The following is a 26,449-nucleotide window of genomic DNA, read 5'->3' on the forward strand; positions in this document are numbered from 1 at the left end:
GCCTTCTCAGGACTAAGACTCTGGTACATGCCCTTTTTAGGAAATGAAGGAGGAGAAAGTAGAGAAGTTTTCACTATTCAACTTTGGAAATCAATCAGATATAGGGGAAATTGACAAGAATATAAGAATAATTCAGAGAGGAGAAGTGGAGGGCACCCATTTCCTCATGATGCATGGGTCTACAATTCTGTTCCATCTATAAGGACTTCTTTTGTAATCATCTCATTGAAAATGAGGTCACACAGAGACAGAGAGGTACTTACTGATAAGGCTTACAAGCTTTGTTAGGAGGACTTTTAAATAATTCTTCTCCTGTTACCATGTTCACTTCAACTGAGAATAAAGATAAGAAGATCCCAATCACCAGATCTCCATCTTGGGAAATAATAGGGTTAATCTGGTGGAAACAGGGATGCTTCTCTCTCTTGAGTACAGAGCCTGGAATTTGCAGCAACAAAGATATAACAAGGGAAGAAATCAGTTGAGAAATACTGTTCTGAATATGGGGCAACATCTCTCTGCAAATTAGTCACATATCCAAGCATGAGGAAACCAAAATGTCCCACAGACTAGAGCAGTCAGTTGCTTTAATCAACTTATTTAGGAACTGTCCAGTCTCAGAAATGACCTGTCCTTCTGTAGATGACTAGGTTCTCATCTGCCTGCCAAAGCTGATGAAACACAATTGGACATTAGTGTGGCCCATGTCTAAGACAAGGCCATTAATACAAGATAAGTGATCATTTTATAGTTCAGGTTGAACTCCCCCAAAATCCTTATTGTAGATACTGATGAGGACCACTCCTCTTACTGCAATCTCCAAAGAGAATTCTTCGTCCATGAATAACTCTGGGGACCAGATTGCCTGAGGTATCTCCAGCTGTATCTCAGTATCAAAGGGCATATTTTTTTGTTTTATTCCCAGCAGTCTACAGTATAGAGGGGCCTTTCTAGTAATTTCTGTATCCTGTATTCAGTAAATGGCCTGTGAGGATTAAAGTTCATGAAACATTCTGTAGTAAGTGACAAAATTTTAAAAAATATACTTCGATGACAGTATTTTTCCTGACAGATTGTAAAAGCGATGGCTTTGAAGTCCAGTCACTTCCTTGTACCAGGTCCAATATAAGCCAGGTTTCATACCTCACACTCTGTGTATCTATTCCAAAGAGCCATGTACACTGCTCACAAAATTTATCTGCCATTTTCCCCATGACTCCTTGGAAATTATAGTACCATCACAGTCTCAATAATAAAAGAGGCCTCAAAGATTACTTAGAACAATATATTAATGACTTTTATTTTTAAAAAGTCATATTGAGGGAATTGGGGGAATTAGGACATCAAATGGTTAATAGTGAAAACTGAGAGAACTATATAGACTCTATCTTGTGACTCATTCTAGAGCTAGTTCCTTTCCCTTTCTATTCACTTTTGGGCCTAGTCCAAATTCTGTCTTGTTAGAAGTTTATTCAGCTATAGGAAAAGGGGGAAAAGAATCTTATCACATGGTTTAAGTCAACCCTGGGAAACTGGACCACCTGCATATGTGAGTCCCTTTTCCAAGAACCTAGTTTATACTAATTGAAAATATAGTCAGATTCTAAGATTAATATAGTTTTCTTATAATTGTATATCTTAAGTAATTCAAATATCTTATCTAAAAACTGGACCTATCCTGACCAATCAGTTGTTAAGTTGTTATTTTCATGTTCCTTTCATTGTTTACAGATACTTGGGAAAGAGTGGTACACCTCTTTTCCTGAATTCTATTTCACCGTCCCCCTCCCAACTTTGAAAATCCCTAATTTTTCTCCACTTAGAAATCATAAGATCTAATATTTTATTGTTTCCTTGTAATTAGTTGGTCTAAATTGGTTAATTGTTTTTAATGCATAAATGTCTGCCTCCTCCTGTATTGGGGTTTCAATCATAAACAGGGGAAGGATCAATTTTGGGGCAGTTGTCATGCATTACTCAATAAATCAATATGCTCTGAACAAACCTTTGTTTCATCAGTCATTTCATCTTTTGCTCATTACACCTATAACTATAATTCCAGAGACAAGCTGACTCATATGCCCTACCTGAGTAATGCTATAATTAAAGGCTCTGTGGATATACATTTTGCTCTTTTGTTGAAGAGAGAGTAAAGAATTTAGAATTGACAGAGACCCTGGAGTCTGATTTAACAGCTTTATTCTACCTATGAGGAAATTAATTCCCAGGAAAAAATTTCACTGGAATGAATTTGAATTATGTGGATTAGCAAATTCTGGTGTTTTTATGTCAAAGCTAATACTCCTATCTCCTTACTTTTACTTTACATCTCCTACAGATATGCACAAGCATCACTCTTCCACTCAGAATGTCAGTAGATTTGCATCTGTCCATGAATCCCTATTTTAAGGATGACTAGAGTTATAAGGAACTTCAGAGGTCATAAAGCATAAGACATCAGAGGTGTTAACAAAGAGCAAGCCTTGGTGTTTTTTCTGGGTTAAGATGGCCCCAGAGTAGAAGCACAGTTCTTCCTCTCCCTCTCCATCAAAAAATATAAAGTGCCTCAAAAGGAAAGACCAAAATCAAATGAGCAAAGGGGCTCCACTGTAGTATGCAACATTGAAGGTACGCAGAGTTTAGGCATTTTCATGCTAAAAGGGGGCAAAATTAATCCCACCAAAATGTGAGCACATCATCCCTCCACAACTCCACCTACAGTGCTAAATTTGGAGTTGGGGGGCAACGTCTAGGTTTCTTGGGGGCTGGCTGAGGAAACCACAAACTTACCCCTAATAGCAGGGAGACTTGGGACTACAGGAGGCTGAGCAATGTGGAGCTTGGGCACTGAGACAGCACAGGGATGCCCACAGCAGATGCCACCACAGAAACTCGAAAAATAGCCTCAGGGCAAACGCCTCTGTAGAGATCACTACAAAGATGGCCCACCTTCCTAACTCAGACTTTTGACCGGGAAGGAACAAAGCCATGGCCACCAACACCCAAGAACTACAATCCACAACTATAAAAAAAGACAAGAAATAAAAAACTTGACTCTAGATAATTTTTATGCTGAAAAACTCCAGAATACAGAGGAGACAGTAGTAGAAGAAAAACAAGAAAACACATCCTAATCTTCCAAAAAAAGGGAAATTGTTCACAAGCTCTTGAGGAGCCCAGATTTTCAATTATGAACCAAATTAGAAAGATAGAAGAAACTTGGCAGGAAAAGTTGGAAATAATTTAAAAAGAAAATGACAGCTTAAAAGACAGAAATTCTCTCTTGGAAAAGAAACCCAGAAATCAAAAGAAATTATAAGCAAATTGGAGATCAGAATTTAACAGCTACAAGCCATGTAAAGTAGGATAGAGGAAACTGAAAAGGAAAATGAAAACATCAGAGCTGAAAAACAGGCTTTAAAGACCAGAATTGGGCAAGTAGAAGCTAATGATCTGGCATGACAGCAAGAATTAATAAGTGAAAATCAAAAGAATGACAAAATAAAGGAAACATGAAATATCTCATTGAGAAGATGAATGACCTGGATGAGACAACTTGAGCATCATAGGTCTACCTGAAAATCTAGAAACAAACAGAAATATTGCCATAATTCTACAGAAAACTATCCAAGAAAACTGCCCCAATGTTCTTCAACAAGAGAGCAAAATAGACATGGAAAGAATCCATAGACAACCCTGTACATTAAACCCTCAACATCCCTAAAAATGTATTCCCCAAATTCAAGGACTTCCAAATTAAAGAGAAAATATTACAATTAGCCAGAAAGAGACAATTCAGATATCAAGGAGCAGTAGTCAGGATTACACAGGATCTCACTGCCTTCACAAAAAAGGACTTCAAGCCTTGGAATATATTATCAGGAAATGCAAGAGAAATGGGTCTACAACCAAGGATCACCTAGTCATCAAAACTGACTATATACATCCAGGGGAAATTATGGGCATTTAACAAAATAGAAGATTCCTAAGTATTTATAAAGAAAAGACCAGATCTCAATGGAAAATTTGATGTCCAAATACAAACATCAAGAGAAACATAAAAAGGTAAATAAGAAAAAGGGGGGATTTTTTTTCTTTTTTTGAGGGCTTCAATAAGGTCAGATCATTTATATTCCTATATGGAAAAAATGTTATTTTTAACTGTCAAAAACTGTGTTCACTATTATAATAGTTAGAAGAATTATTGACAGGTAGAGGTTGGGGTACTGATTAAAGATGTTATGTGAAAAAAAAGAAATGGAGGAATAGAAGATTGCACCAAGAGAAACTTGAAGGAATAAGAAAAATAGGATAATCTATTCCACATAAAGAGGAACATGGAAAAGGGAGGAGAAGAATACAAGAAGGAGAGGAATAAAGTTTTAATAGGTAATACATAAACCTTACTCTCTGTGGAATCAACTCTGAGAGGGAAGGGTATCTGGATCCATTGGGGTATCAAAATTTATCTTACCTTCAGGAAAAATGAGAGGGGAAAAACCAAGGAGTGAGGCACTGAGTACAAAAAGGGAGGGAAAGAAATGGGGGAGGGAATTTAATAGACCCTAAAGAAAAATAAGGGGAATAAGACTGGAGAAGGTGGAAAGGGAAGTAAAACAAGGGTGAGGATTATATGGATTGATTAAAAGAAAAACACTCTTATAGAAGGGAATAGTGAAAGAAGAAAGGGTAGGACTAGGAGAAGAAATCAAAATGATGGGAAATACACAGGTGGTAATCATAACTCTGAATGTGAATGGGATGAATTCACCCATAAAAATGAAAGCAAATAGCAGAGTGGATTAGACACCTAAATCCTAGCATATATTATCTCCAAGAAACACATGAGGAAGGTAGACACACACAAGGTAAAGGTAAAAAACTGGAGCAAAATCTACTGGGCATTAGCTGAGAAGAAGAAGGCAGGAGTCTCAATGATAATATCTGACAAAGCCAAAGTTAAAATACAGCTGATTAAAATGGATAGGGAAGGTAATTACATCCTGATAAAGGGCAGTATAAACAATGAGGAAATAACAGTACTCAACATGTATGCACCAAATGGTATAGCATTCAGATTTTTAAAGGCGAAACTATTAGAGCTTAATGAGGAAATAGATAGCAAAACTATACTAGTTGGAGACCTGAACTTCCTCTATCAGATCTAGAAAAATCAAACCAAAAATAAATAATAAAGAAGTAAAAGATGTGAATGAAATCTTAGAAAAATTGGAGTTAATAGATATGCGGAGAAAAATAAATAGGAACAAAAAGAAATATACCTTCTTTCCAGCAGCACATGGTACATTCACAAAGACTGACCATATACTAGGGCATAAAAATATGGCAAATGAATAAAAAAAACAGAAATAATAAACAATTTTCAGATAGTAATGCAATGAAAATAATAATTAGAACTGGAAAGACAAAGTAAAAGTTAATTGGAAATTAAATAATATGATTCTCCAATATTTGTGAGTTAAAGAACAAATCATAGGAAACAATAATTTCATTGAAGAGAATGACTATGATGAGATATCATATTAAAATGTATGGGATGCAGCAAAAGCAGTACTCAAGGAGAAATTTAACCTTGAGTGCATTTATCAACAAATGAGGGAGGGTAGAGGTCAAAGAACTGAGCATACAAATTTAAAAAATCAATAAAGAGAACAAATTAAAAATTCCCAGATAAAAACTAAATGAAAAATGCTAAGAATTAAATGAGAAATTAATAAAATTGAAAGTGAAAGAACAATTGAATTAATAAATAAGTCTAGAAGCTGGTACTTTGAAAAGACAAATAAAGTAGATAAAGTACTGGTTAATCTAATAAAAAAGGAAAAAAGAAAACCAAATTATCAGTATCAAAGATGAAAAGGAAGACATCACCTCTAAAGAAGATGAAATACTTCTTTCGGGTCTTTTTAAGCTACATCCCCACCCTCTCCCTTCCTAGTGTTGCTTCCCTCCCCACTAGTCCTTTTGTTACTCTTCTATTTCTATATAGGGAATGAATCAGTTCTCTGTCCCAATGAATCTAATTGTTCTTCCCTCTTTAAGTTGATTTCAATGCACTTAAGTATGAAATATTTCCTCTCTCCAACCTCTTTACCCTTCCAGTGTATTGTTATTCTTCCCATTAAATACCAAATTGGAGAACCTTAAAAATTAAAGTTGAAATTGATAAAATTGTATACAAAGAGAATCATTGAATTAATAAATGAATCTAAGTATTAGTTTTTGCAAAAACCTGACAAAATAAATAAAATAGTAATTAATAAGGCTTTCAAAAGAGAAAAAAACAAAATCACTACCATCATAAATGAAAGGGTAAATTATCAATATTGAAGATGAAATCAAAGTAATTATTAGGAGTTATTTTCCCAATTATATGCCAAAAAAATGAAAATTTAAATGAAATCAAAGAATACTTATGAAAATATAAATTACCCTTACTAACAGAGGAGAAAATAGAATAATTAAATTTATTTTAGATGAAGAAATTGAACAAGCCATAAATTAACGTACTAAAAAATCTATCTCAACAAGATGGATTTACAACTGGATTTTATGAAACATTCTAATATTAAAGAGATTATCTAGAATACTTGATAAAGAATGAATCCTCCCAAACTTGTTTTATTAAAGTAATGTGGTGATTCCTAAGTCTTAAAGAGCAAAAAGAATAGAAAATTATAGGCCAATGTTATGAATGATACAGATGAAAAAATCCTAAATCAAATATTAACCAGGAGATTAAAACAATATATCAAAAAGTCATAAATTATGACCAACCAGGATTTATTTCATGCATGCAGGCATGGTTTAATATAAGGAAAATTATTAATATAAGTGATTACATCAACTAAAATTGTATAATTATATTAGTAGATGCAGAAAAAAGCTTTTGACAAAATGCAACATTAATGCCTATTAAAGATGATGTTAGTTAAGTGGCTCAGGTCTCGAGGATGAGAGGTCATTGGTTCAAATCTGGCCTTGACACACTTCCTAGCTGTGTTACTCTGGACAAGTCAGTTAACCCCCATTGCCTAGCACTTACCACTCTTCTGCCATGGAACCAATACAACATATTGATTCTATGATAAAAGTTAAAGGTTAAAAAACACTTAAATGCATTGGAATATATTGTTTTACTCTTAGAATAATAAGTAATGTGTGCTTAAACTCACCAGCAAACAATATCTATAATGAGGATGTTAAAAGTCTTCCTTATAAGACTAGGAGGGAAAATGATATGTAGTATCACCAATGTTATTTAATATATTGAAAATGCTAGCAATGGCTATAAAAGAAGAAAAAATGGAAGAAATCAGAATGGGCAAAGAGGTAATAAAACTATATCTTTTTCTCAACAATATAATGGTATATAGAAAGTCCTATAGATTCATTTAAAAACAGTTTAACTATGTAAGAGGTAAAACAATTAATGCTTTTGGGAAAGGAGCAGGATATAAAATTTGACCATACTCATCACAAACATATCTATATATCACAAGCAAAGCCTGTAAGAAGAGATAGTAGGAGTTATTTTACTTAAAACAACTTGAGACAGCATAAAATACTTGGCAATGTATCTGACAACAAATTCAGGAATTACATAAATATAATTACAAAAGGCTTCATATAAATAAAGCTAGATTTACATAATTGGAGAAATATTAGTTCATTATTAGGCAGAGGAGTCAATGTAATAAAATTACACTTCTACCTAAACAAATCTACTTATTCAAGGCCATCTAAATTAAATTACCGAAAAAAATTTTACTGAGCTAAAATAATGACAAAATTCATTTGGAGAGAAAAAAGGTTACAAATTTTAAAAGAATTGGTGAAAAATGTAAAGGTGGTCTAAGAGTAACAAATTTTAACCTGTATTATTAGGTGATGATTATAAAAACTCTTTGGTAGTGGTTAAGAAATAGAAAGGTGGACCCCTGAAAGAGAGTAGACATACAGGACATGATAATAAATTATTACAGTAACTTTGTGTTTGATAAATATAAAAATTTGAGCTTTGGGGATCAGAATTCAATATTTCAAAAAATTGTTGGAAAAACTTGAAAGTTGTCTGGCATAGATTAGTGTATGCCAATATCATATCTTTTACTAAGATTAATTCAAAATGATACATGACTTAGAAAAGTGGAGTGTCCTTTACTCCACCATTTTCACTGCCAGCATGTAGCAACCCAGCATCTCCATTGAATGTATTTGGTGGGATAATTAGTCAATTAAATGTTAACTGATATGAATAATTCCTTAATCAAATTTAAAGGATCATTTGGATTCTGGGTCATTGGATGAAAGGAACTAATTTTTATAGAATATCTCTTGAAATTGGGTAAACAGAATAATTCATACCCTGTGGACTGTTATATTTGGGAAGCTGTAAAATGCCAGTGCTCTGTAGTGATCAGGTCCCATTAATCTTTTGGTTTATGGAGAGCACACACGCACAGGCTCTCAAACAGGCTTGAATGAAGGGAGGGGCACGATCTTGCTGAGTGCTCCTTTACTTCCCCCCTCCCACCAAGCAGTTAGAAAATCAGTTACAATATGGAGGTTGCTCTGTTATCTTCTAGGCTCAGTCAGGAAACTAGGAAGGACAAAACTCCTAAAGATGATAACTTTCTCTAAACTATTTCCCCACAGGTTTGAGTAGGAGAGAATAGGAGAAGCTTGATGTCTTTGAAGTTTTAAGGCACAGAGGAAGGGTCTTACTTTGGGCTAAAAGGCAGGAGGAACTCAGCTTGAGGAAGTTGTGAGTATTTCCCTAAATATAGCCAAACACCACTCCCAATTGATTAAATGTTTAATGATAAGTGGGGAAGGGGAGGAAGGAAGATCAAATAAGGATGAACAAGGTTTGGGGAGCCCTCAAACTGTTATGTCCAAGCAGCCCCTCCCCCCAAAGGGGAAAGGTAACTTGTATACCTAGTCTGCTCTCTAAGCCTATAAATAATCTTCTCCTATATCTAAATGACTAAATAGAGATAACTGTGATGTTGATTAAATGTCAAATCAAGGTAAAGCAGGTTGGCAGCTAGGAACTAAAATGGATTTTTTCAGATTCAAGCCTGTAGCCCCCCAGAGCAACCAGGACCTAGGACTCAGCAAACAGAGTGACCTGCTTACTACCAACCCAGGATATAACTGCCTATAACTGCTCCCTCTCTCAGAGTTCTCTGGGGGCCCTATGGAATTATGAGCTGTGGCCTGACCCCCTCTCTGCAGTTAGAATTCCACTCTGCAATCTCATTCTCACAGGAGTTATGGATAACAAAGTTTCAGGAGTTCAGTCATTTAAGTTGAGGTTGATTCCAGTGGTGAAAGAACCATTGTTAGTAATTGGCACCAAGTATGGGAAATGGGAGAGTTTCTTCATAACTCTTGGTCTTGTGAAAAGGAAATTAACTCTAGCCCATTCATAGTCAAAAAATCTACTTACCCTAGGCATCTAGATTATATCATCCCCACCTCCCTCAAAAGGGGAGGGGAGATAAGTTAACCACACATGACAATAAGTATCAAATCAAGAAAAAGGGACTACCCTTTGGGCAGTCCAAAATCAGTGTAGAGGCGGCCATTGGTCCACTTGAATTACAGGTGGCCCACAGGAAATGACGAGAGACGCTATCTCTTTAAATACGTGGGTTACAACCTGGTAAAGTTAGTTCGTGAGTTTGGTGGGTTCTGTGAGTTCGGGAGTTCAGGAGTTTAGGAGTTCGTGAGTTCAGGAGTTCTGGCTTTGGATTTGGGGCTGAAGGTGCTCAGCTGAGACCTCAGAATGCTTCTACTCTGAATTGTCATGTGGGTAAGTTAGGCTGACTTCCTTGGCCTACCTTGGCGTATCCAAACTCTGCCTTAAGTAGGCTTATAGCCTCTCTGATTTCTAAAGTCTTGTGGCTTGTAACCTAGTTTAATTAGCCTTTTAACCTTCTCTCTCTGTCCAGGCCTCTCCAGGCCTGGACCAGCCTCTCCCTCTCTCTAATTACTTATATTTACCTTCCTAATTGTAAATAAACTACCTTAAACTGGATGCTGACTTGGGTCTATTTTAATTATGGAATCAATATGAATTTTTGATTCCTGGTGGCCACACTTTAAATATATATTTATAAAATACCTAAAAATCTCCCTCTTACAGTCTCCCAATTCTCATTGTCAAAAAGGTCATACTGAGAACTTTGAACATTTTCAAAATCTGGAGTTATCATGCCTGATAGGGTGTAGGAGCTTAATAAATATTGATTGATTGTGTAATATGTGGATTAAGGCAGGGTGATAATAAGGGACTAAAGCAGGTGGATGGGGTGTGTGAGTCCCTAGGTTAGTAGGTGGGAAAGGAGGGTACAATGATAGAGGTAGTAAATCGAGGTGGTAGGAGGTGTAAGGGAATGACTGAGTTTAGGGAAATATAAATCACTGAAGTATAAAGAGTAGCAAAGGGAGAGGATGAAGTAATTGGGCAGGCAGCTTCAGCAGGGAGACACAGACTGGGTACACAGGTTTGAGACAGAGACACTGAAGGGAAACAGACAGAGCCCACCAGGTAGGAAGAGCCCTTCTACAGACAAAAGGTTGGGGCCAGCCAGAAATGGCTTGAAACTGACTAGAGGGCTTTCTAGTCAGTTTCTCAGGTTCACAAAAGAAGAGTCCAGAGGAAGTATTGAGATCACCACTTCCTCCAAGATGGATGCCTCCAACTCCCCTCAATCAATCATTCATTCAATGATTTAGCCAAAGGTTTGATTAAGTGACAAACAGGGTTTATTGAGTTTCAGGGTTGATTGTAAAGGACAGAGGGATACGAGGTATCTCTAACAATTGCCTAGGGAGAAGCTTCAGGAGGGGGAGGGACACAGGAATGAGAGACTGAGAAAGGACCTGCCCCACACATTCCCAAGAGCTTTTGTTGCCTTTAAGGTTAGGAAAGTTGTATACGATGATACAGGAGATAATTTGTATCAAGGATAAGCCCTACTGGACTAGGGAAACTAAGTCTACGAAGTTTGAATGCTACTTTCCAGATCCACCCTTCTTCCAAATCCCACAGGAAATTCAGGAAGGGAAATGATGATTGGGATAGGGAATGTCAGGGAGATCCAGAGGAATTGGCTAAGCTACAAATCTTAAGAGAAAAGCTGCAGAATCAAGGCCAGGTTTTCAGTCCAAAGACCGAGCTCAGTTGACCCTCCTACTCTGACCAAGTCTCCAGGATCTACTGCCTCTAGTCAGGGATCTAAACCCTTTTCAACTGTCAGAAATTCTGCAGTAAGGCTTTGCAGGGTTGATTTGCACCTATTGCACCACAATTGAAAGAAAAAAAAAAGAAAATCTGGACAACCTAGAATTTCTTACCATGTTGGAATCAGTGTGCACCAAATAGCAATATTCATAAAACTGCATTGTTTTGCACATAGGGAACCAGGACATCTATGTGAGTGTAATTTGACCATATTGACAGTGTTGGAATATACTAACTAGCATTTAAATATCATCCAAACTGATAAATATCTCTACGACACATTAATGTTTATTAATCTTCAAGCCTATTTGAACTCAAAGTTTTAAGGGTCTTCTCCAGAAAAAAACTTGCCTCTGGAATCCCTTTTATTCTTGATCTGTTCCTGGGTATTTCTGTTTGGCTTCAGGAGGATCACATAACATTTGGGAATAAAAATGCAGCCCAGTAACCCAGCACTGGAGGCCAAGATAGAGAAGATCTCCACAGTAACCATGGCCTTCCCTTTGCTGCTCTGATATGTGGGAAGAAAAGTGGCCCAGACACTGCAAAACACCAGCATGCTGAAAGTGATAAACTTGGCTTCATTGAAGGTGTCAGGAAGGTCTCTGGCCAGAAAAGCTACAATAAAGGTTGCCAGGGCCAGAAAGCCCATGTAGCCCAAGATACAGTAAAAGGCAAAGGTGGAGCCCTCATTACATCTAATAATTATGTGGCCATATTCAGAGTGAGTGTCTGCTTCTGGAAAGGGGGGATAGGTCCCAAGCCAAATGCCACAGAAAATCACTTGGATCCCTGAACAGATGAGAACAACATAGATGGACACTCTAGGATGCATGAACATACGTATTTTGCTCCCTGGCCTTATACCTCTGAAAGCCAGAACCACTATAATAGTTTTGGCTAAAATGGAGGAAACAGCCACTGTAAACACAACTGCAAATACTGTTTGTTGGAGGAGACAGGTGACAATTGAAGGATGCCCTATAAAGAGCAAGGAGCAGAGGAAACAGAAAATAAGGGAGATAAGGAGAGTATAGCTGAGAGTCCTGTTATTGGCTTTGACTATGGGAGTGTTCTGGAACTTTACAAAGACCGACAGAACTAGAGCAGTCAGTAAGGAGAACGAAATAGCCATACAGGTCAAAGTCATCCCCAAATGTTCTTTCACACTCAAAAAGGTCACAGCCTTGGGGATACAGCAGTCTCTCTGCTTATTTGGATATTTATCTTCTGGACACTTCATACAATGCTCTGCATCTACAGGATAAAAAAGAATCAGTGTTTAGATTCAAAATATTATCTCTATCATCAGACATGAGAAATAGTCATGCTATCTGAAATAATTCTTTCTGCTCAACAGGACACAATACCCCCTTCTTAAATGAGAGAAATATAACAGATAAGTAACATGACATTCAAGGCTAATCTCACTTTCTTCATGTCTATATAACTAGTGGTTTTGCTTAGATCACTTTGGTTCTATGTATTACTTTTTTTTTTTTTTACCCTTGTACTTCGGTGTATTGTCTCATAGGTGGAAGATTGGTAAGGGTGGGCAATGGGGGTCAAGTGACTTGCTCAGGGTCACACAGCTAGGAAGTGGCTGAGGCCGGGTTTGAACCTAGGACCTCCTGTCTCTAGGCCTGACTCTCACTCCACTGAGCTACCCAGCTGCCCCCTCTATGTATTACTTTTAATTAATTGCTGATACCTGTCCCTTTCTTTCTATTGTCTTATTGCAATGAACATAAAAACTGGACCCTTTAATACATAAAGATCTCTTCTGTATTCACTGTCTTTGGCAACAATTCTATACCTGTTGGCTGCCTAAATTAATCTTTCCTCATTCTTCACAGCAACCAGTGCACAACTTTCTACAACTAACTTCTATGCATTTTATACATATTTCATAGATGCCTGTATGTTCTTGTTGACCCTTCTGTTGGCATGGAAGTTCCTTCAATGCAGCAATTAGTTCTTTTTCCTTGATGCATACTCACCCTTTATCATTAAGACCATCACATACTAAATGGCTATTGATTGGTTAATTGATGATTTATTGAAAAGCTGGCAGGTGTTTTCTTTTTATTGCTTCTGAATTCAATTTCTTTTTTCTAATTTAAATTTCTTTGCTCATTTTTTCCATTAAAATACTCAGGTAACTCCCTTTCTCCCTCCCCTCTCCATGTTAGAGAAGGCATCATTTGAAAAAAAATATATATATGTATATATATACATATATATATATAAAGCTATGTGTTGCATATTTATATTTATCAGTTCTTTCTCTGAAGGTGGATATACACAAGTCATTCTTGAAACAATATTTCTATTCCCTATGTAATGTTCTCTTGGTTCTACTCACTTCACTCTTTAGAACTTTGATGCAGGTCTTTCCATGTTTTTTATATTTAATGATATTTTATTTTCCCAATTACATATAATAGTGATTTTCAAAATACCTTTTCCTGACATTATAAGATCCAAATTATCTCCCTTCCTTCTTTACCTCCCCCATTATAGGAGATGATAAGCAATTGGATCTTGGCTTTATATATACTTCCATACAGGTTATTGCTATAAGAATACACTCAAATAAAGTAAAAACTCTAAAATAAAACCATATGTAACCTCATATGAAAAAATAGTATTATTTGATCTGCATCCAACTCCAACACTTTTTTTCTGGAGATTGATAACATTCCTTGTCACAAGTGCTTCAGAATTGTCCTTGATCATTGCATTGCTAATAATAATGTATTATTTCACAGTTGATCATCATATAATATTACTGTTACTGTATTCAATGTTCTCCTAGATCTACTTATTTTGCTGTGCATCAGTTCATGTGAATTCTTCAAGCTTTTTCTGAAATCTTCCAGCTCATCATTTCTTACAGCACAATGATATTCCATCACCAACATATGCCATAATTTGTCTAGCCATTTCCCAATTAATGGACATCTCCTTAGTTTCCAAGGCTAGAAGATTTCTTACATGGCTATGCTCTTTTACTTTCCAAGGGGACCTCTTGTTGATCCTAAGGAAACTGATGCCATAACAAAATATGTTCATCAGAGAAATTTATATCCCTTTATTATCATGTTTTGGTCAGATTGCTTAAAGTTGATTTCTCATTGGATCATAGATTGATTTTTTCACCCATTTTTAGAATAAACGATTGAGCATATTTTTAAACTCTCACTCAGATTTATGAGAGCTACTTGAAATTTACCATGGAGATGACATTCTAGAAATACTCAAAACCTGGAGCCATCCTGACTGTTAGCAAACTGTCCCTTCCATTGGTATTCACTTTCTTCCTTCTTTGCTTTTATCTTTTCTGTAATCTATAGTTTCCATTACCAAAAAAAGTAAAAACCAACACTTGAATTATCTCTGTGACATCAGAGGAAAAAATCCAAGGAAACCCTTTTGCTGGTGATGACAAAAATTCCTAAAGAAATCCCCAAATTTTAGTATTTAGTTTATGTCAGTAGGTGAGAACATGAACAGGGCGGAAGACTTGGAGTCAGGAATTCCCAAGTTCAAATCCTGACTCAAAGAGTTCTAGTGTTATCCTGGGCAAGCCATTTCATTTTTGTCTGTTTTAATTTCCCAGTCAATGAAATTATGGCTACAATAACATCTACCTCATAGGGTTGTTGTGAGGCACAAAGGAGAAAAAAATATATGTATATATATAATATGAGATTGAAACTCTATGTAAATGCTAGATTTTCTTTTAATGTCATTATTAATATCCATGACAGCATTAGCAAATCAAGAAACAACATTTACTGAAAGGGAGAGATCCATGCATCCTCACATTGAAACAATGGAATAAAATTCAGAAAAATCAGCCTTTTCTCTACTTTCCTCATTTCCCTCCTATCTTGACTTGAATACAACCTAAGACAAGGACCAAGTGAAATGTGATTGGATGAATCATGAGAGCATCAAGTCTCCCAAAATCTGATTCCATATTTTCTTCATAAGCACTTTGATCCCGGTGTATCTGAATCCATCCTAACTATGCCTTATTACTTAATCTCCAGAGTTTGTTCATTTTAAGACTATATTGCATGTACAGTGTGGGGTAATTGATGGAGAAATAATTGCAAAACAAAAAAGACCAGGGTTCAAGTTCTTCCTCTTATATAAATACTCTTGTAATCCCATGGAAGTCACTCCACTTCTCAATGTTTTAGAAAATTCTCATACAATAAGGCTCAGATAAATTGCTGACCTGCATTGGCAGAACCACTTCCTAATCCAGCAGTTCTCTTTTCCAATGAAGTTTCAGGCACAATCAGAGCCCCTAGAACTATCACTAACTTCTTTAAATTGGTGTAAAATGCCCCTAAGTAAAAGGCCACTAGTATTCTCTAGGAAGTCTGATACTTCTGAGTCATTATGTAGTTCAAAATTTATATGTGAGCTGAACAATAAGGGAGAGAGAAAGATATGGGTATCAGTCTTTGGATCACTCACAGGGGAATTTGCAGAATCATGTAATTGCTCTGTCATTCTTGAGTGAACTAAAGAATGTGATAAAAGTGATCTTTAAAGATCTTAGTTTTCATCACTGACCCAGTGGTGACCACTTTTCCTCTGAAATCAGGCATATAAATTAGAAAAGAATAAAATATACAAATCATTTTACATTAACAACCCAAGAATTAAATACCTCCTGCCCATTCACATTCTAGACCAGAAATAAACACAGCATTCAAACTTTTGGAATGGGAATGCAGATCAAGACATACATTTTTTCACTGTAGTTTATTTGGGTTTTTATTTATGGGTTTTGGTTATAAATGACTATTCTCTTATGAAAATGAACAATTTGGAAATGTATTTTGTGTGATAATGCATGTATAACCCAAAATTAATTGCTTGCCAGCTCAGGGAGATAAGGAGAGAAGGGAGGGAAGATAGATAATTTTGGAGTTTATTACTTCAGACAACTTTTGTGGAAATTTGTTATTACATATAATTGGTAAAGTAAACTATCTTCACAAAAAAGGAAAGAAAGAAACACAAAATTCAAAGAAGTCACTGAACACTCATTGCCTTGATTCATTTTTTTAAACCATCCTGACTTGGCTTCTTTCACAATTCCTTCCTTCCTAGTCAGTTTCACTTCCTCAAATTCGAATATTCAGATGCAGAAAAATTTATTGATTTGGATTTTCCTTCCATTGTTGCAGATCATAGTTCATTTTTGGTTACCTGAACTGTGGGACTCTTAATCTTGTCTCCCATGATTTTGGGAGATCATAGCTGGTCTGTCCAATGCACTAAAGACTTTCCTCATTAACTCCTCACATGAGCACATCGAAGAAGCCCTCTGATTGACCACTTCACATCATCCACCCTCACCTTATGACTATCTCATTTCCTTTGTTATGATTAAAAATGATGAGGGCCAAGATCAAAAGGGAGAATAGTATTTTAATAAAAGCCATGCTGATAGAGATAAACTGACCACACGCCTCTAAGAAAAACCTATTCCAACCTCACCTCAGTCATTTACCTTCCTCTCTCCTCTAGCTCAGGTAACTCAAGAGGAAGATCCAAGTCACTTCCCCCTACTTAAAACAGTCCCTCACCTTTAATACATCATCCAAAACAGGAAACCCATGAAACCTGTTGGACCGTGGGAAATGTAGTTTTAAGGACCCCCACAGATCCACAGAAGTTTGTCAAACACTATATTGAGGTTCAGTCCTTCCAAATAGAACCCCAGGTGATTTTAACTAACACACCTTCTATCTTGATTTGTTTACTCTTATATATCTTATACTCCTGTGCTTTTTTAATGACTTCCCTGATTATCAGATAAAAATCTGTTCACAACATAATTGCTTTTGGAGTAATTTTCAATTTCAGTTCTTTGGAGACTCTTATACTCCATTGGCAGAAAATAACAGAAGGACAAAATTTGGTGATTATATAAAGAGGAAAAAGGGTTTTTTTGGGTTCAATATATTAAAAGATAGTCACCAGAGGATTGAACTATTATCAATCCTCAATTAAGAATAATCTCTAGTCAAAAATTGACTTTTATGGAAGTTTTTTTACAATTAAGGAGAGAGGAAGTAAGGAAATAAGAATCTAAGCCAGTAGGTAATTTACTATTATTCTCTAATTAATCCAGGTAGATCTAATTAACCCTCAGCCGAGAGTCATAGGGCCAGAGGCCTGGAGGTGAATCAAGCAAAAATTCATTTACAGAGTCTATAAAAGAAATTTATTAAGAGAAGTTCAGGAAGATTCAGTCTTTAAACTCACCACGTGGAATTCAAAAGAAGATATTTAAAGTAGTCTCAACACTCCTTCACTTACCAGAAGAGCTCCTTCATCAGCCTCCCTCTTCACCAGAAGCTCTCAGCTGACTGAGGACCTTCTCCTTTTAAAGGGGTCACTTATGAGTCACTTCCTGTGCCGCCTCCCTCCTCATTTGCATGTGCAAACACAATTGAAGCTTCTCATAGACTGCCTAGGGGGTGGTCAGTCGATTCTGATTCGTCACTCACTCTAGCACACATGGGTTAGGACCTCCCAGAATTGGAGGTGCTCTCACCTTTGGTGATTAAATCTAAAGATGGACCTTGTGGACTTAATCTAATTATCACAATTAAAAACATCAGACTTCATTTCTAGAATATTCCTTGAGTCAGAAAGGAGCATTTTCCCATATTTCCCATATATATTAGAAGTTGCTCTTTCTTTCCTTTTCAACTTTGGGCTAAACATATTCACCTCTTTGTCTGTCCCAGACATGCATACAGATTAACAATCTTTGTAGACTTTCTTTCTAAACAAATGTCATATCCTGGGAAATGCACAGACCTTACCAACTTTGTCTGAAATGTCTGAACAGTAGAGCCAAACTCTCTTGAGGGACTATGCATCCTACTAGAAAGCTCTGTAAAGTTAAAGAAGTAAATGCAAACAGCACAATGTGATCCACAAATAGTTTCATCTGAAGGACTTTACCAACTCCAGGGGATAGCTCTGGAATTCAGCAGACTGTGTAGGCCTCTTCATCGGGTTATTATGGAAAGCATATGTGGCTTACTATAGGTAGACAACAATCACTCAATAAAGCATGATTGAAAAAATATTCTATCATTAAGTGAATTGCAAATTAGAAACAGTGTCTTCCATTGATGAGAACCCTTTACAAAAGGCTCCTTGTTCAAAGATGTAACTAGGTATTCAGACTGACTCCTTTTGGAAAGAAGTTCAGAAATTCTGAAACAGTTATGTGAATTCTTGGAACTATAGCCCTAGAGAGAAAGTCTTATTTTCTCCTTGATGTGATACAGAGAATTGCTATGGATGGATATAGAAAATAGTTGTGGATGGACAAACACAGCTGGAAAGAAGCACAGTTAAAGCAACATACAAAGTTAGATTTTAGTTCAGTTTCGAATCATTCATGGCAGTGCTTAAGGTAGGGAGTGGGGAGAGAGACAGACAGACAGAGGCAGAGAGAGAGAGGTATGAAGTCACAGAGGGATGGAAATAAGGGCAAAAATAGAAAGAGACAGATAGAGGCAGAGACAGAGAAACAGACAGAGGGAGAGATACAAAGACAAAGAAAAAGAAAAACAGAGAGAGGAAGAAAAAAAAGAACACCCTGTTGGAGATTTCTGTAGTCCTCAAAGCCTGCCATGTTAAAAGGCTTATTTTTAGATCAGAGTCTAGGAAAGATTTAATCACCCTTTTCTGTCCCTATTTCTGCAGCTTTAAGCCATCTTTTTTTGATCTTTCTTAAGCTAACCTTCTTAGCCCACACAATTCCCTCTCTTCCAGCACTAATCTACTCTTCTAGGTGCTCTTTATCTCTACATCACTATCTAAGAAATCAACCGACAGGGACTCCCCCGTAGTTTAACATAGAAGCAATTTGTCCTAATACTCTTTGCAGATTAATATCAGAGGAAAAATCTCACCTTAAATCCCTCAACCATATCATCACCCTATACCCTCAGATAGCCAGACTGCTTTGTTTCAAGCAAAACCTTGTATTTCCTGCCTGGCAAGAACATTTTTTCCTGGCATTACCTGCCCCAGTTTTATTTAAGACTAAATCTTTCATCTAGCCACATTATACTCTGTGGAAACTTTGGTTCAACTCCATTTTTGTTAACCATCGTATCAAGGACAAAACTAAGGGATATTAGTTAATCAAAGAAATAAAAGAACAAATCTTTTTTCTTACATATTACACTTCTTATTATGTGTAGGATCAAAGGTGCCATTTAATGGGGACTTATTTCAGGATATTCCTCTACTTTTACTTTGTTTGATATAATCTCTTCCTCAGACAGCAATATTTCTGAGGATTGTAGGTGACTTTACAAGAGTAACCTGTTGGATATTTTCTATATCAGTGTTTAGGACAAAAGAGTTCCTTCAGAAACTCACCCATCAGACTGGAAATCTCCCCTTCTGGGCAAGGAGAGCAGTCAAAGCAGCAGACAGGCTGCCCCTCCAAAGGAATCTTCCTGAATCCAGGATCACAACTGTCACTGCATACTCCACGGGGAACCTAAGATAGTGAAACGATAATGGAATACATATCTTGTGCTTGAAGCTGTTGAGATTTGGGGCAGAAAAAAATAATCTTATTTTTTATATAACCATACCTTCAACATCCACTCTCATAAATAGTGAGAGTAAAAATGGAATGCTGTGTGGCAACAAAATGTCCTGAATTCAAATCCAGCATAACATATTAGTTGTGTCACCCTTAACAAGTTATTTATCCTTTTTATCAGTTTATTAAACTTTCAAAGGAGATTAATAATAATACTTACCTCAAAGGATTGTTGGAAGGATAAAATGAGATAATATTTAGAAGTCATCTGGCATAGATTTGGTGCTTAAAAAATGCCTCTTCCCTTGCCTCTTCCACTTCCTGTCACAAGTACACAGTGGAAGGGGAAAGAGAATGTGTGCCCACAGGTGGCCTTCTTGGACAAAGATGGGTCTCGGGTTCTATGTGGTGTTCTAAGAGAAGCAGGGTCAGTAACAAATGGCAACATTGTGGCTTCAATTCTGATGGCAAAGCAGGATCTTAAGTCCAGTATCTACTTCAGACTGATGTCAATAGAGGAATATGTGGTCAGGAAGGTCTTACTCAAAAGAAACTGTAATTCTGAACCAGGAGACCTTCCCTATTTATTTACTGTGATTCAATAATCCTAAAGTTTCTCAAACCCAGGTAAAAAATCAGAAAGTTCAGAACAAGGCTGGGGCTAGGGGGTACACATTAGTAGAGAGAATCAGAACCTGAGAATTCCACAGAGAACATAAAATACTAAGAGTAAAAGCAAAAGAAGTCCCAACTGTCCCATGGGGAAACTTCCATGTGACTCTGGTTCTGTTTCTATATAATAGTAGACCTGGCCTGGGACTGTTGTAGGGATCCAACATGTGCTTTGTCCTGCTACTGCTGAGGACTGGCCTCTTATGAGTAAAGTCACCCAATAATATAGGTAGCCATAATAAACTATTAAGGACCAAGCTAGTATGAACCTCTCTTTCATTGGTAATCTGGTATTATCCCAGAGTGTATATATATAGTTGACATAAGAAATGCAGATCTCCCCCCTTACATTTGAATTAGTTGGAAGGATAGTCTACCCACTATAAATCTTCTATCCTTATACGGGAGAGGAAATGGAGAACAATCAGACTTTACCCAAAATCAGACCATTTTGAAAACACTGAACTTTTCATATCCTCACCTTGAGCTATTGCTAACATCTTGAATGAAACAATACTTATTCCAACAAATCAGGAAAAGGACAATTGAAAACCTTCCATCCTGAAACATCCAGAAACTGATACAAAAGTCAGACAAGTCCAAAGTAAAGAAGTATATTGAAAGAATGAGCAAACATATTAAAGAAAATGTCATTAGCATATGGGGATATTGGAAACTAAGAGAAGAGAACTACAAAATATCTACAGGAAAGAAAAAATTAATAATCACTGGACTACTTAAATGCCAAGAGATAACTGGCACTGAATTTCAGCAAATTGTAAAAGGAATCTTTCCACATTTCTTAGAACCAAGAGGAATTTTGGAAACAGAATGAATCCACTTGTTGACTCTGGAGATAAACCTGAAAATGAAAATTTTCAAGGAAATCCTAACAAGACTTCTGAGCTCCAGGCCTAAAAAACTACTGAGAGCATCCAGAAATGAAGAATTCAAGTCCTGAGTAATAATAATCCAGATCACATACAGTTTAGCAGCTAACACTTGAAATGATTATGGAGCTTTAAATATGATATACTAGAAGGCAAAGGATTTAAGTTTACCACTCAGAATAACTTATGTAGCAAAACTTAGGATGAATCCAAAATTAAAAATGGCAGACCTTTAATTAAGTAGAAGACTAAAAATTATTACTCATGAAAAAGTATTGAGCTATATATTTTGATGCTCAAATATGAGTAAGAAAATCATAAAAATGTAAAAAAATTAACCATAATAAAAATCTAATAAAGCATAAGTGGCATATATATTAACTTATGGGACGCTATTCACATGTCACCTCTGAACCTTATCATTAGGGGTCATAGAAGTAGATTAATTAAGGTATATTAGGGAGGGAGACTGTTATGTCTTGATGATCTTCATTGGCTGGTTGGTTGCTGCCCTTCTTACTTGAAAAGAATGAAAAATGACATTGCTACTGCTGTCTTTTGACTCAAGCATAAATTGATTTGAAATGAGACAGAGTTGCTTAAATTCCTTGGCCTGAGTGTATCTTCCTGAGGCCTAGAAGTCCAGTAGTGACACAGTCAAGGCTATTGGTGAAGGTCAGATAGGTGGTTCAATGGAGAGAGAGACAGGCCTGGGGACAGGAGGTCTTGGATTCAAATCTGGCCTCAGACACTTTCTTGCTTTGTGACCCTGGGCAAGTCAATCACAATTTTCCAGACATTCACTTTCTTGGAATTCATACTTAGTATCTATTCTTAGACAGAAAGTAAAAAAAAAAGTTTAAAAAGAAGGAAGTGGACTGATGATGGGTCAGGATATAGTGTAAGACCCTGGCTTCTTAAATGTCTAACCAAATTCTAACCCACAGTGTCTGCTTCCGTTGCCTTCATGACTGCTGGAAAAAAATTATTTTAATCCATTCCTTCTACCAGATTAAGTCCTTACCTGACTAGGATAATGGATTTGAGGACTGTTGTTTATCCTCAATGATGAATTTAAGAGATTGTAGATATGGGAAGAGGAAAACACTAGGTGGAGAAAGGAATGTAAGATGAGAGGAAATTGACTCTCATAATTAGAGTGCATAAGAATATCTCTATACAAATAAGGAATAAGGTTAGGAAGAAGCTGACACTTTCAATTTCATTCTTATATGAGCAACTTGGAAAAGTGAAGAATATAACAAGAGGAAGAATGAGGAATTAGAAAAGACAGATTAAAAGACAGATAATATATAGGCAAAATAGCTTGCAACTTAGTATGCAACAAAAATGAATATCTCTTTTTGAAGGGGTATAGGTGCATATGTTCATACTGTAAGGGGGGGAAGGGGTTTTTTGGTCGAATATATTAAAAGATGGTCACCAGAGGATTGAACATGTATTAATCCTCAATTAAGAATAATCTCAAGTAAAAAATGACTTTTATGGAAGTTTATTTACAATTAAGGAGAGAGAGAGGAAATAAGGAAATAAGAATCTAACACAGTAGGTAAATTACTACAATCCTCTAATTTATCAAGGTAGATCTAATTAACCCTCAGCTGAGAATCAAAGGGCCAGAGGCCTGGAGGTGAATGAAGCAAAGCTTCATTCACAGAGTCTATTAAAGGGAAGTTCCTTAAGAGAAGTTCAGGAAGATTCAGTCTTTAAACTCAACACGTGGACTTCTAAAGAAGATATTGAAAGCAGTCTCACCAAGGTCTCAGTGTTCCAGCCAGCACTCCTCCACAAACCAGGAAAACTAGAAGACCTGAGGAGGTCCTTCACCAGCAGCCCTCTTCACCAGAAGGCCATCCCCAGCAGAAGACCTTCTCCTTTTAAAGGGGTCACTTATGCATCAATTCCTGTGCCTTCCCCCTAGTTTACATGTCCAATCACAATAGACGCTTCTTTTAGGACTGCCTAGGGGGCGGTTGGTCAATTCTGATTTGTCATCCACTCTAGCACATGTGGCTTAGGGACCTCCCAAATTTGAAGGTGCTCTCACCTTTGGTGATTAAATCTAAAGATGGGCAGTGTACACAATCTAATTATCACAATATATATGTAAAAGTTTGTATGTATTATGAAATACTATAGTGTTGTAAGAAATAATGATGGGATTTCCTCAGAGAAACCAGGGGAGATGTTTATGAATTGATGCAAAGTTAAGTGAACAGCCCAAGTTGTACTAATTCCATAAAAACAAAACTAATCAAAAACTTTGCTTAAAATAAACCATTTGGAAAAAATTAGGAGCTCTGATTAAGAACTAAATATGACCTGTGAGGTACCCCAATGATGCAGTGGATAGAGCACCATACCAGAGATCAGGAAGACCTTAGTTCAAATCTATACTCAGAAATGTAATAACTATGTTAGCCTGATCAACTCACTGAATCCCTATGTTCTTTAGTTCCTCTTCTCTAAAATGTGTACCCATTGGAGGAGGAAATAGGAAACCACTCAAGTAATTTTGTCAAGAATAGTTATGGAGGTTCTGGGTTAAGATGGCAGCAGAGTAAAAAGAAACTGCTTAATCTCTCCTAACCAAAGTATATAGGACTCCTCAAGAGGACATAAAAACAAATCCAGATGAACTAAGGTACCCCACAATAGGGCATAATATTGAAGGTACGTGGAATTGGGGCATTTCCATGCTATAAAGGGGTGAAACAGCTCTCACTAAAATGCGAATGGAGGAAACCCCTCCCCCACCCACCACACCACATACAGTGCCAAGGCCAGCACACAAGAGTTAAAGCAGGTTGGGGCACCCATTAAGTGATTGGCAGCTCCAGGGCCTGTTCCTGAGAGCAGCAAGACTTAGGAATCCAAGAGGCTAAAGAACACATGGATTTTGAATAGAGACCCTGAGAGCTGGCACAGGTGAAGGCATTGACTTAGGCGAGGACAAGGATCTTGAACACAGGCTTGGACCTCTAGTGGGGACCCTATGCAGAGGGGTACACAACTGTGGAAACAGTGCCCAGAAACTATTGAAGGATCCGCAGATAGAGGAACAAACAAGGGGGCCACCAGGAGGCTTGACCCCAAGAACAATGAGACCTGAGACCTCAGGAGTCTAGAGAGTGCAGACAGACTCTGAGTGTGAGGATAAAGCTGAGAAAACACAGGGCTAACAATGGCAATCCAAAATCTGAAACCCCAGAAGAGAAAGATCATCAAGAAGAAATCTGTAACACTTGACAACTTTTACACAGAGAAAATCCAGACAACAGAGCAAATAGCAGAGGAGAACAAAAAATTAATCATATCCAAATCTTCCGAATATAATGAAAACTGGTCACAAACTATTGAAGAGTTCACTTCTGAGATGATGAGAAAGATGGAAGACATCTGGCAAGAAAATAACAGTTTAAAAGGCAGAATTTTACAATTGGAAAGTGAGGCTCAGAAATCAAATGAACTGATAAGCAAATTGAACACCAGAAATGACCAGATTGAAAAGGAAAACCAAAAGATTATAGGCGAAAACCAGTCCCTAAAGGCTAGAATTGAGCAATTAGAAGCTAATGATCTCTCAAGACAGCAGGAACAAATAAAACAAAGTCAAAAGACTGATAAAATAGAAGGAAACATGAAATATCTCCATGATAAAGTGACAGACCAAGAAAACCAGTCTAGAAGAGACAATCTGAGAATCATTGGTCTTCCTGAAAAAGCCAAAATTAATAGAAACTTGGACTCCATACTAAAAGAAATTATTCAGCAAAATGGCCCTGAAGCTCTACAACAAGAGGGCAATATAGACATTGAAAGGATCCATAGATCACCCGATACACAGGACCCAGAAAAGAAAATGCCCAGGAATATAATAGCCAAATTCAATAACTTCCAAGTAAAAGAAAAAAATCTTACAAGAAGCCAGAAAGAGACAATTCAAATATCAAGGAGCACGAATCAGGATCACACAGGATCTGGCAGCCTCCACTCTAAAAGACTCCAAGGCCTGGAATATGATATTTAGAAAGGCAAGAGAACTGGGACTTCAACCACAGATCAACTACCCATCAAAACTGGCTATATAATTCCAGGGGAAAGTATGGACATTCAACAAAATTTAAGATTCTGAATATTTGCACAGAAAAGACCAGGGCTAAATGGAAAGTTTGATATCCAACCACAAAAATCAAGAGAAACATGAAAAGGTAAATAAGAAACAGAGGGGAAAGAAAGAAAACACATAATTTTTAAATTTTCCTCTTTAAGGGTGTCAATAAGATCTAATTATCTGTAGTCCTATGTGGAGAAATGATATGTATAATTCTCTGTAGTGAACTCTATTCACTATTATAGTATTCACTATTATAGTAATCAGAAGAATAATTCATAGGGAGAGTGGAATACTAAATGGTCCAAGATGATATGGGGGGTGGGAAAGAGGGGGGTGAATAGTAGGGGACACCAAGAGAAACTTGAGTGAATAAGAAAAATAGGATATTCTATTATACACAAAGAGGGCATGGGAAGGGGAGGGACAAATACTATTATAAGAAGGAGAGGAAGAGAGCATTAAGAGGTAATATTTAAACCTTACTCTCAGTGCAATTAACCCGGAGAGAGAAGAGTAGCTATATTATCCATTGGGATATAAAACTCTATCTAACCCTACTGAGAAAGTCAGAAGGGATAAACCAAGGGGAGCAGGGGAGTAGGGAGCTCAAAAAAGGTAGGGGAGAAGAAGGGGGAGGGAATTCATTAGGCCTTTAAAAATAAAAAGAGGGGAATAATAAGGGAGGGGGTAGAAAGGGAAGTTAATCAACAGAAGGGATAAGGGATACCGGCTTAAAGCAAACCACTGGTTTAAAAGGAAGTAGTGTAAGAAGAAGAGGTAGGACTAGGGGAGGATACAAAAATGTCAGTGAATGCACAACTGATGATTATAACTCTGAATGTGAATGGGATGAACTCGCC

General features: G+C 36.8%; 2 protein-coding genes across 2 annotated transcripts in view; both read right to left on the minus strand.

Moving 5' to 3' along the window:
* LOC123245883 (immunoglobulin lambda-1 light chain-like) overlaps positions 1-26,449 on the minus strand; it is a 1,010,762-nt gene that overhangs the window by 731,042 nt on the left and 253,271 nt on the right. The gene's annotated exons all lie outside the window — the stretch shown is intronic.
* The window catches only part of LOC123245772 (vomeronasal type-2 receptor 26-like), a 51,593-nt gene continuing 36,741 nt past the window's right edge, over positions 11,598-26,449 (minus strand). The window contains exons 5-6 of the mRNA XM_044674779.1: positions 19,718-19,841; positions 11,598-12,532 (exon numbers count right to left, since the gene is read on the minus strand). Coding sequence (XP_044530714.1) covers positions 11,598-12,532; positions 19,718-19,841 — 1,059 coding nt within the window. The remainder of the gene's footprint in view (positions 12,533-19,717; positions 19,842-26,449) is intronic.

This window comes from Gracilinanus agilis, chromosome 1 (genome assembly GCF_016433145.1).
Source record: "Gracilinanus agilis isolate LMUSP501 chromosome 1, AgileGrace, whole genome shotgun sequence".
NCBI classification, from domain to species: Eukaryota; Metazoa; Chordata; class Mammalia; order Didelphimorphia; family Didelphidae; genus Gracilinanus; species Gracilinanus agilis.